Source organism: Stegodyphus dumicola, chromosome 2 (assembly GCF_044657685.1).
Source record: "Stegodyphus dumicola isolate Sdum_Otavi_A_Nest chromosome 2, ASM4465768v1".
NCBI lineage: Eukaryota > Metazoa > Arthropoda > Arachnida > Araneae > Eresidae > Stegodyphus > Stegodyphus dumicola.
The window spans coordinates 64795152-64807741 of record NC_140769.1 but is presented as its reverse complement, the minus strand read 5'-3'; the positions used below and the strand labels follow the sequence as shown (position 1 = coordinate 64807741).

General features: G+C 34.8%; 1 protein-coding gene across 2 annotated transcripts in view; it reads right to left on the bottom strand.

Moving 5' to 3' along the window:
- LOC118195019 (dual oxidase-like) overlaps positions 1–12590 on the bottom strand; it is a 511368-nt gene that overhangs the window by 161326 nt on the left and 337452 nt on the right. For both annotated transcript variants that reach the window (XM_035366249.2, XM_035366251.2), the window contains exons 7-8: positions 8459–8519; positions 6358–6454 (exon numbers count right to left, since the gene is read on the bottom strand). In XM_035366249.2, coding sequence (XP_035222140.1) covers positions 6358–6454; positions 8459–8519 — 158 coding nt within the window. The remainder of the gene's footprint in view (positions 1–6357; positions 6455–8458; positions 8520–12590) is intronic.

Genomic DNA, 12590 nt, shown 5'->3' with positions numbered 1-12590 from the left:
GGAGAATCTTTGTCTTTAATCAACATGGTATAGACATGCAGTGGTACCAAAGTACAGGCCATTAAACCGTTCCAGATCCTTGGACGATTTCAATAATCCATTTTTTTCACCCCCATGTTGATCCTAACAATTTTCTTCGTTGCTTGACTCTTCTAATTAACTTCCTTAAAATTCATTATAAATTAATTAGCAAAAAAAAATTTAGAGTTAATACGCGGGGTTTTTACTGAATAATAGCGAATGACGTACTGCGATCATAGGCAGTCGTAGCGTTGCCTCGAAAGAGGTAAATAAGAAATGTATGTGCAACCGTAACTCATCGAACTCATCATATTCCAAACAAAACTTTTCGCGTCCAAACAAGATCTATGCAAATTGGATGTACAGGGTGATCTTTTTTAAAGTGACAGTGTTTGGAGCGCTCTGTAGCGCGATCTAATAGCCGAAATGGCACCAAACTTGGTATTTAGACTAATCAAGACACGGGAAAAAGAATTCCGTGAAAAATATTTTAGTTCCAAAAACCGCCGCTAGGGCATTTTGTGGCGCTGCTGTAGCTTACAATAACGAGAATTAGCATAAAACACGAATATCAAAGGTTTGGTTTGGTTTGGTTTATTAGATTACGGCAAAGCTCTCGAGGGCTATCTGCTTTAAGGGAGGGATGCCTTCGTGGAGGACTTTCTAAAGGAAACTGGCTCGTATACAAGTTACACATGGAGAAAACCACGAAAACACCCATGCAGCCAGCCCGTTCGCGGGATTCGAACCTCGGACCGAACTACCAGTGTTCAGCGACGTTACCGCTCGGCCGCTGGTGGGCTCTACGGATATCAAAGAAAAATGCAAATGTTGTGCGATGATAGCTCCAGTAATAGGGGCTATAAAAGCAAGTAATAGACAGCTCCGACAAATAATCCCAGCTGAAGTAAATGAGCTCCAATGGACATGCCTCTCACGTTACCGGAACGTGCGTTACTGGTGAAGCTGTATTACATGAATCAATGTAATGCATCCGCAGCTCTTCGGGAATTTCGAACCAGAAAAAAATTACGAAAGGGGCCTTTATCGCTGAATGGTCTTAAGAAAATGATTAAGAAGTTCGAGGAAACGAGGTCACTGACCATTCGCGCTGGGAGAGGACGTAAACCAGTATCAGAAGATGTAATAACTGATGTGGCAACTGCAATTGTCGGAGGATCGCAGGGAACCATTGCTGGTACTAGCAGCGCCCGGAGTGTAGCTCGACAATAGGATATGAATTATTCCACGGTATGGGGAATTTTGCGGCGCGTTATTGGATTTTACCCCTACAAAATCAGCCGCTTGCACTTACTGAAACCAAGTGATTATGATAAGGGAGTGACTTTCGCTCTATCGTTTCTTGCAAAGGTAGAAATTGATGATGCTTTCCCATGGCACATTATGTGGGGAGATGAGTGCCATTTTTATCTCAATGGGTCCGTAAACACACAAAATAGCCGAATTTGAGCTTCTTAGCAGCCCCACACCGTGCATGAAATCCCATTAAATTCATCAAAAGTCACTGTTTCGTATGGTTTCACAGCCGAATTCGTAATTGGGCCATTCTTTTTTGAGACCAGCACTCCGACAGGACTCTAAAGGTGCACCATAAATGCAGAAAGATACCACGAAATGCTGCAAACGTTTGTTATTCCACAACTTCTGCAATGAAACCGTCTCCAACAGACAATCTGTATGCAGGACGGTGCTCCGCCACACATTAGTAATAAGGTAAAGCAGCTGTTGCGCCAAAACTTCACTGATGATAGAGTCATAAGTCGCAGTTTTCCAGTTGCGTGGCCGCCTCGTTCCCCTGCCCTCACGCCATGCGATTTTTGGCTCTGGGGTTATTTGAAATCTCAAGTTTACGTTGGTGGAGTATCAAATTTGTCTATTCTAAAGGACAACATAACAAAGACAGTGCGGAATATTCCTCGTGATATCTTACATACGGCTATGGAGAACGTTGTGCACAGAATGCACGGTGTTATTTCTGAGAACGGTTCTCACAATCAATGTAGTCCAATTCCTCCACGGGGAAGTTAATGTAGATAATGTAGTAATAAACATTAATAATTTAACTTTACGATTGTATGTCTTCATGTCCCATGTCTTGATTAGTCTAAATACCAAGTTTGGTGCCATTTCGGCTATTAGATCGCGCTACAGGGCACTCCAAACACTGTCTCTTTAAAAAAGATTACCCTGTACTTCAAAGCGGGTGTATACCGAGGTACCATTGTATTTAATTTTATTGCGTTTTGCAGATATTTCTCATTTTGCTAAATTTTTTATAGTAGTCCTTCACCAAGCTAGTCGACGCAGAATCAAGTCAGCCCTATTTTACCAAACGCATTTTGTTCGATTTACTGAGCTCCGATAATTCTGACAATGTAGCCAAATTTTCATTATTTAATAAAAATAAAGTCAGATAACAATAAAAATTAATAGCTCTATGAAATAAGTTTTTAAATATTTAGCGCCGGAATGCACGCGATTAAAGAACAGTAATTCGTCAAGCTTTCTTCTTAGAAAGTAGTTTTGAAAGAAACCCTTAAGCCGCCGGAGCCAACTTAAAATGAATCTTATTTTGAAAGAATTTTAAAACTATCTCCAACTGAAAGTTTAAAATTAGTAGTGTATTAAAGCCAAAGAAAACTGAAAATTTCTTAAATATTTTTAAAAATAATTTTACACAAGATATATGAAGTGCTTACAGAATCGTTTTCCTTATCCTCATACTAGACAATCTTTCACTTTTCAGTAGCAAATTTTCAGTAAAAATGACATCAAGAATAAAATGTTACGAAAACTATTTCCCTGATGGAATTAGAACAGTTTTATTAGCATAAACTTTCTTCAGAAGGTATTACTACAGAAAGTTAAATTTTGTTTTAACAAAACCCTTTTTACTACGGAGAGCTAAGGTTCAGATAAGATAACAAACTATTCATAATGTTTTAATAAGTTAAATGCAAAATGTTTCATGCATTATAATACAGTATTCGTACAGATTTTAGTAATTAATAATGCTTCTTAAATTCAAGCTCCAAACCAAATTTTGGATGCTATTTTATCGATAGAGAAATATAAATCACTATTACTACTTAATTTTATTCTGCAATCATTCTGTAAACCAGATGAAAATTTCATCAAAATCGTTAAAAAATAGGCACTTAAAATTTATCTAAGCAAGTAAATTCATTCTTTGATGCAATGGCGAATTTTGCACTTAAACTTATAGAGCATAATGCATTTAACTTATAAAAGTACTGCTAAGGTTTTGTTAATTGGACTTCATGATAAAATGGGACCACGTTTTATGTTATTTTATATTTGTAAAATCGTCATACTCTCTAACTTTTCGTAGAAACTATTTTCGTAAATTTTCTTGAATTTTCAAAACTCCATTATTAGAAATAAAATATTAGGGCAACTCTTTAAGTAAGCAAAACATGTAAACATTTTTGAACACCTGTATACTGTATATGCATACACTTTAAAGTAACGCAAGTACGAAATGAACATTAAGTGATCTTAATTTATATGTGCACGCATACACATGACCACACGCATTTAATTAACGTATGTATCGTAATTTTCAATTTCTGTTTCTTATTCATCTAACATATATATATAGTTATTTTCATTTATATAATGTGATAATAAAATGCATAAAAGTTGTAAGTGAACCAAATGTGCATGACAAATGTTCTGGTACTATACAAACATTCAATTTTTCTCCCGTTGGGATCTCAGTTTCAGTGCAACGCGGATTTTAATTCTGCTTCTACATTCCGCTTCCTAATGTCATTTTTATTAGTGTTAGTTTTCATTAGTTCGAAGCACAATTTTCAATTTACAGCACGCAATTAATTAATATCAGCATATAAGCTATGACACGAAACACTACATCTGTCTTCTTTACTTTCTTGAACATGATTTGTTAGAGTGCTGTAAATGATTTGCCCAATACAGATGTTTGCGTAACCTGTGCAGCGTAGCACCACCCATTCCAGCTCTGGAGATTCATTATTTCAATTACCTCTGCAAATGATTCAGCAACTGAGTGCTGTAATGGAATCACAAGAGCCTAGCCGATGACCCTAGAGAACAAGATGGATGATTGTAGACTTCTTCGAAAATTTGAAACAAGAAATGAAATAGGAAATTTTATTTGAAATTTTCAAAATTTCTTTTTAAGGGTTTTTCAGTTACAAATACGTGAACATGGCTTCAGCGAGTCTTATCTATAATTTGCACTTGCAACTCGCTTTGCAATTTGATAAGCTTCAAATTCCAATTTCTTCATTTTTTAGTATTCATGAGTGTCAGGTTAAAGAATAAAGATTAAAAAAGAAAACGCAGAAGCATATAAAAATACTCACAATCTTTTACCATCGTAAACAAATTTCACTAAATTAAAATAAAATTTTGTTATTTTAATTTATTTTATTTAGTTCTGAAAACGAACTCACTTATCAGGTCAATAATTTATGCATGAAATTTAAGAACTTGATAATCTCTATAATGGATTTTAAAAACAATTAATTACGCATTGTTTGTAAAGAATAAAGTTTTCATTTTTAAAATTTTATCGTTTATAGAAGTTATGAGTAATGTAGTAATTTTACTGCAGTTCGAATTACCGCAATTATTTTCGACAGTTTTAAGAGATATTCTGAGATTTTACGAATATTTTTTAAAACTTGCTATATAATGAAGAAAATACATATATATGTTACCGTGAAAGACCGAAATTGGAGAATGTCGACTTCACTGGAAAATGTCAACATTCATCAAATACGTCTGTTGAAAGATCGAATATTGCATTACATTGTTGCACATTCGGACCCTCATCTGTGTATGGCGACAATCACAGATATACTCTGCTGTAGGTCGAACAGAGAGTTATATATGTACACGCTGTCAATGCAAAAGGAAGTGTTCCACAAATAAATGCAGTTGTAAAAGCAAGGGCCTTTTGTGCAATTCAAAGTGTTATAATAGTTTACATTGTTGCAATAAACAAGATTTGAATCGCATAATTTAGTAAGTTTTTAACTTCTATTATTTTCCTTTCTCATTTTGAATGTATTGTGTGTTTTAAATTCTTATGTTCTTATTTTATGATAAGTCTCAAGTTCGTTTTCTCCCGACTGAATTGCGGAGAAAATATAATATTCTCATATGTTCAATATTCACTATTAGTACATGGTGAATGTCGACATAAGAGTATATGGAAAATATTTCAGACATACACCAAGCGAATATGTGAATGTTGACACTCACCGGGTAAAGTCGACGTTCTCCAGATTTCGGTGTTTCACCGTAACATATTGTTATGCAATACATACACTTATAGAAACATCGTCCATTTAAATGATAATTTTGATCTAAAATAATGGTACAGAATGATACTTTTCTCTAATTTAATTCATTTATAAATCTTTTTCTAGGAGAAAAAACAGCCTCCCCCCAACTATTAATATAAATATCCTAAAATTTAAATTTTCACTAATTTCTCCGCGAAGACTCCCGCAAATTTCTTCCTTTCTTCTCATGATAAAATTATTGAGCTACTTATTAGTAAAATTCTATATTTGCTTTTATTGCTAGCAAAATATCTAGTTTATATTGCGAAGAGCTTTTTTTCAAATTTGTTCTACGTTTTCATCTGTTACTGAGTTCATTATCCAGATAAATATATAGCTCCTTTGAAAGATTTCTTTAAAACGCAGATATCAAAAGATTCTGATAACACTAAGCTAACTTTGTTTCCTACAATCGCAACATGATTGGTTGGTTGGTTGGTTGATTTTTTAAATGACACGAAACCTCGAGGGTTATTATGCGCCAGACAAATGGTGAGTAAAATTCAACATGCATAAACACACTGTATCAAGTGAATTGATGAAATGAACCTGAAATGCCGCAACGTGATTGAGTTTTGTGGTCAGGCAAGTATAAACTAATTCTTAAACATAATGTAAAATAAGGGGTTGAACAGATGTAGCAATTATTCCATTGTTTGTATTCCGAAATATTTAGAGTTCTGTTGTATTTTGGAATTAGATTCGCTTAGCCACAAAATAACGGATTTTACTAACCCCCCCCTTTTTTAAATTTCCAATGAAGTAATTTCGTGCAGTGCTCAATGTTGCGTTCATTCACGATTTAAAGGGTAAAGGAGTATAGGCAAAAAGTCTGAGTAAAGGCAGAAAACATCGTTTCCACGATCCGATTTCATTAACCTTTTGCAGTTAGGAAGAAAATAACAACCCGTTTAGAGCACGATCTCATCTATCAGAAACATGGTAGAGCAATTCTCACCTTCGATAAAGTCCGGGTGGTATCATGGTATGGGCAAATCTGAAAGCGGCACTCTGGAAGACGTGACTGATTCCAGGGTGGACATCCGGCTTGTATCCTGGAAAAACACAAGCATATCATTTTAATATAACTCGTTTCATGCTAGCTAATCTTTAGCTATTAAAGATCATTTTCTACAAGTGAATTTACTATATGACGCGCTGACATTTTTTTCTCTTTAAAATACACAAAAAGAATAGTACAATGTACTTCAGAGAGCATCCAGATTTGCTTTAATGTTTTCAAAATTTTATTCTTATCATGTGCAAAAATTTAGAGCATCAGAATTATTTTGAATATGCGCATGTTCTTGATTATGGAACATAAAAGAACACACGTTCGAGTAAAAGAAATAACATTTGGATGATTGTTCCATAGAGGCAGAGTGAATTAAATATTATTAATTCTGTTATTTATTAAATATTATTAATTCTGTTATTTAGTTGCAATTCTTATTTTGAGGAACTTGAAAGAAATTTGGGTTAGTTCATAGAGTACGGTGTATCTCGGCATTATCGTTACTACGTTAATATGTGTGAAGAAAATATGTCTTTAGCTTAATCGCTCTCTCAAGTACTTATATCAAAATAGCTGTAAAATAAATACTGTTTAAATTTTCGTGGCAAAAATATTTTTTTTTTCCGGAATTATAAGATACATAAATATTTTTCAATATCTTTAACAAGATAAACTGAAAATTCTACTCAAACAAGTATTAGAAATTGTTGGATAACATGACACTATATTTTGCCGTACAAGAAGATTCCTTAATTTTTTTTCGGGGAGGGGGACAACTGCATGAAACTTTCATATAAATGAAATTTCCTGCATTTTGGCTCTACCACATTTATGGTTGCATGAAGACGACCAAAAAACGTCATGCCTATCCCAAAATACGGATACTATGATCTTGCGCTGGGACAGAGTCTGCTTGGCCTTGACTCTTACAGGATAATGTGTGCGTCTCCACTCCATTCTGCTTCCATTCGGGCGTGACGTGTAAAACCCAAGTTTCGTTCCCCGTTACGATCCGATTCGACATGGCGTCACCTTCTTCGTTATAACGAGTCAAAAAATTCAACGAACGCTCAAATCGTTTGTTTTTGTGGTCCTCCGTTAGGAGGTTAGGGACCCAACGGCAGCACAGTTTCTTAAACCTTAACTTTTCAGAAAGAATCTTGTACAGCACTGTTCTAAACACTTTCGGAAATTCGTTTGAAAGAGTGCTTATAGTAAAGCGTCTGTTCTCAAGAATTTTCGCTACACCTGAAGCCACCATATCGTCTGTGATCACAGATGGGTGACCGGAGACGGACGGACCCATCATGGACTTCGTTGCGGCCAACTTTGAAGTCTCTGACCCATTTTTACGCACTTTGCCTTCACTCATGGCAGCAGCTCCGTAAACTTCACAAATCTGCAAGTGAATGTCTGCAGTATAATTTTGAACACTTTAAAGACACAGAACAGACCGTACAGGTTACCTACACAGCATATTTCTTTTCCAAGGGATGACGGGACACGGCGTAAGGACTGGTTGCGGTGCGCGCGCCACCTATTAGTGTATACAATAAAACGGCCCTTACTTAAAAAAAAAACAAAAAAACACTATATACGAGTATACCAAATGAAAACGGAAACGTCCACGTTTTAGAATGTCACGAAAATGCTTATGCTGAATGATATAACTAACAAACGCGATAATAAACTTTAATACCTACGTACCTAACCTAAACTTTAATACCTGGTATACATTTTAAAAATAAATTGTTAATAAAAATGATTAATATATCAAAATATAAATGTTTTGCTGTCTTCTTAATTAGGCCAAGCGATGATTTAAAAATTACAAAAAATTTCAGCTATTTTTAAGCCCAATGATGATTGAAAAATTCATCTTTTCGTAACTACGGCTAAAACAATTTTTAATGCAAAAGGGGAGGAAAGGAATCTGAAAAAACTATATCTGAATTAAAAATTTCAAGGCATTAAAACATTTTTTAATAATTCAGGTGTTTTAGAGAATTAAGTTAATTCATAAAATAAAAACTGCAAATCTTACCTTTGTAAGGGGAAATTTCTTCTTCCAGTAGTGTTGGGACGTATTCATAAAGGATAATATTCTGAAAATGAAAATTTGTACTTTTCATTAATAAGATCAAAAATAAGAATAAACATAAATATCATTAAAATATGGTATGAAATATTATATTTGTTACTTTGCGAATTAAATATACATGGTCATTTTATTCACAAAAAATTAGCGTCACTTGATGCATATAAGTTTTCATTAGTGGATCAAAAATATCGTCAAACATAATTTACAGATCTTCTTCTCGGCCTTATATTTATTTTCCTGATATTCCTGTGAATGAATTCTGCATGAATATATTACTTATTATTCTAAACAAATTACGTTTTTTCAGATGGCTCAAAAAATTTTAATATTGTTTCAAATCAATACAGAAGAGAATTGCGCAAAGAACACACAAAATTAGGCAAAGCAACAACTTTACTTTTGGTGTACACTTTAGTCAAGACTCTCTCGGTTTTGAGGGCAAACAGGTACAGGTCGTTCTTCCTCAGGAGCAAAGAAATCTGCAACGAGGGGAAAGCCCCAGTTGTATTTATACTCAAAAGGAGTAAATCGAACGAGAAGTTAGCGCCATCTATCGGCAGAAACAGTACAAAATTGAAAAATTAAATATAATTTTAAAAGCGTTAGGAAGCACTGTATTGGAATTAAAATTATTACTAAACAAGTTATATCTTTGAAAGTGTGGAAAACTTCAACAAATCCAATTAACCAATGGAAGAAACATTGTAAAAAATTATGATTACATTTTCAACTATGATTAGTTATCGAAGACACGTTAATTTCGCCTTTTGGGCATAAGGTTCGTGTTTCTTGATGCGAAATTTTAACGCTTTTTTTTTTTTTAGACTATATACGTCAAACCGCACTGACAAGGTACATTATATATTTCCCAAGTATTAAAGTCATAAATGGAATCTTTAAGAATCGAAATATGCATTTTATTGATACGTGAGAAAATAACTTGAAAATTGACCTTCAGAAGAATCCGTGCAATTTTGCAGCTGATAAAAGGATGAAATGGAAGCACCATAAGGTTGTTAATGCTATTTCTAAAAGCGGAATGTCTTTTTGATGGCACGGCTTTACAATGACCACGAGAGAAAATGTTTGAAATATTTTAAAAGGATCATCTTTCGTTTTTCTCCTTAATGCAGATAGGATTTCCAATAGTAAAAAGCTGATTATCGATGTTTATTTCATCACAGTTGTTGTGTCTTATGTGTTTCCACCACTTTCTGGATATACTACAAAACTGCATTCATAAATCCGCAAAACTCTATGTATTGTTACGCAATGTACAGGCGCGGTAAGATGGCTTCCCCGCAAAGTAGTTTTAGGGTTGCCATAAAATGTCAAGGGAAGGCAGGGTTGCCACATTTGACGAGAAATCGCCCATTTGGTGATATACCATGGACGGATGGAGAACCTTCTGGAACGAATTCTTACCGGTTTAGAAAAGAATGTTCTCGAACACAAGCCGAAAGCTATATAAACCCTGCTGGTCAGCAGTCAGGAGTGTCTTTGAGAGTGCGAAATAGTGAGTGTCTCGCCTAGCGAGCTGATGGAGAGTGTGTCTCGTCTAGCGAGCCGTGCGTAGTCGATCGAGTTGACAGCCGGGCAGCGAGTAGGTCCTCGAATGCACCGAGGAAGTGTTTCGCAGTTAGTGCATCATCAAGAGAGCGTGTTGAGCTCCAGGAACGACTGAACCGAAGAGTCGGGAGCCGTGCTCTGTGTGTCGTCGAGTGCACAGCGAGTTGTAGCGTGGAGAATCTCGAGAGTACGTGGAGTTTCGAGAATAACCAAGCAGAGTCGGGAGCTGTACTCTGGTGCTTTGCAGTGAAGCTGTCTCCACCGTGATAGCTGGATAACCTGAAAGCTGTGTCGCTAATCGTGTCAGCGTGTTTATAACAGTTTGACGACTGTAAAAGAGATTTTGGAGGTGTCCTAATTAATACCGGTCAATAAAGTGTGTTTCGATACTTCATCAAGTGTCGTCGTTATTCACTCCAAATCCTCACGAGCCCCGTACGAACGTGAAAGAAGAAAATACACGCAACAGTGTGAATACATTTAGAATCAAAATTCCTCAAATGAACGCTGAACGATTTCAAGAATCTAAAGTGATTCAGGTTCCTTCATTTACATTCTGAATAGCTTCATGATAGTTATTATATTATTGTGTTCACATATCAGAATCAAGATAAAAAATCTTTCTAAAATAGCTCATTCTCCTTTCTTTCATTGAAAAAGCAGCACAGTTTTCTTTTCGTAGGTAAGTGCCAAATTTTCATGATTGTTAATTTAAATTTAATATCTTTTGTATAAAAATAAATGTTTCAAAATTTGATTTTGAATGTTAGCTTCAAAAAAAATACACGGATAAAATAATTATGCGCGTGCAGTATTAATAACGTAATAATTATGCTCGTTCCATATTTGCAATGCTACTGAGTTTTTAGTTTCGCTATTGGCGATTTTCCGCACTTGAAGATTTTTATGTCTAGCTAATGAAAACAGGATTTACAGAACCGAAGTTATTTTAAGGCTTTTTTCCTTCCTCTTTTTTCCTTTTTAAATTATTCTAAGACTCAGTTTTTCCTAAACTTAAATTTGGCATACTCTCTTTTAATGTAAAAATTTATCGTCCTCTGATATGAGACCATCATTTTACTAAGCGATATCAGCATGTTAAGTTAATGAACAGGCACTTAATTTCTTACCATACATAGGCGTTATAGTTTGAATATCTTATTACTGTATTTTTAAGTTAAATGTAAAGAAATAAACTAAATTGACTAAAGATGATGGATAATAACCACCTTGCTGCTGCATATTCCTGTTTAAACATGTCGTCGCTCATTTGCTCTAAACTGCAATTACAAGCAAGGTTGTCATTTGCTTGCAACTGCAATTAAAACCTCCGCTCAATTAAATGTGAGAAATTTTTTCATGGAGCGGCAGTCGCTCCGTCATCGACTTCAATTACTCGGATGATTGATTAACTTGAAGAGGAGGAGGCGTCGATACCGAAGGGAAAAAATTAGATTGATTTCATGACTAAGAGACTGGCATGTGTGTGCAAGGATTGACGAAAAGTTTGCACCCAATTACAATAAGATGAAATTTCAATAAGATGATTTCTGAGGATTTAACAAAACAAGAAAATTTATACAAGCTATTAAAAAAACTTCCCTATTCTACCTCTTAATTTTTAATTATCTAGATTCTTAAGGAAACACGAAAATCTTCCGCGTTGGGAAAGTTTTTTTTTTTTTTTTTTTTTTCACAATTTCTTTTTTAAGAAAAATCTATACGTTTTGTATAAATGAAAGAAATACGAGTGGATTTTTGCTTTTATGAAAAGACAAAAATAGAAAACATAATGTTCAGCGTTCATGCTCTTTCAAAGGCTATTGCCACTTAAAGAATTTAGGAGTTAGGAAGAGTTGAAAATAAACCATTCGCTCTCGCAAAGTCGACATTCACCAGTGGTCACTGAGGTCACTGAATATTGATTCAGTTTCGACTGAATTCGACTCAGTTTCAAATGATGGTGAATGGAGTACCTGCGTGGCTATTATCTAGTTCCCTCATGAATGAAGGGGAATGCGAACGAATCTCTCTTACGTATTCCTCCACGAAGGCATTCATATCCTTAGGTAGATAGCCATAATCATGCTTTGCCATAATTCAATAAATCCAAATCCAAAACTCAGCCACAATCAGATGTCGAGTTTTTAGTGCATCGGACTTATACGCTTTTTGTTGCACCACAAGCTTGCATAGCAAGAATGTCTTTAATTACTTATAAGTATGCAAAAATGTATTTTTTTCTCAAAGGCAATTATAATCAATTTAGAAAGTGTTTTCAAGATGCTTTTAAGTTCACAGAAAGGAAATAATAGAAAAATACTTAAATTTAATCCTACTAGCGTACTTCATTTATTTTCCTCAAACATCAGTTATGCATATGAAACCAATCAAGATAGCTACGAAAGTTAGTCTCTTGCCTGCTACAAAGATTCAAGCGGTAAAAGAGTTGTTTAAATAATCCTTTTCTTTTCTTTACCTCAGTTTCTTATGCACCCCCATAAGA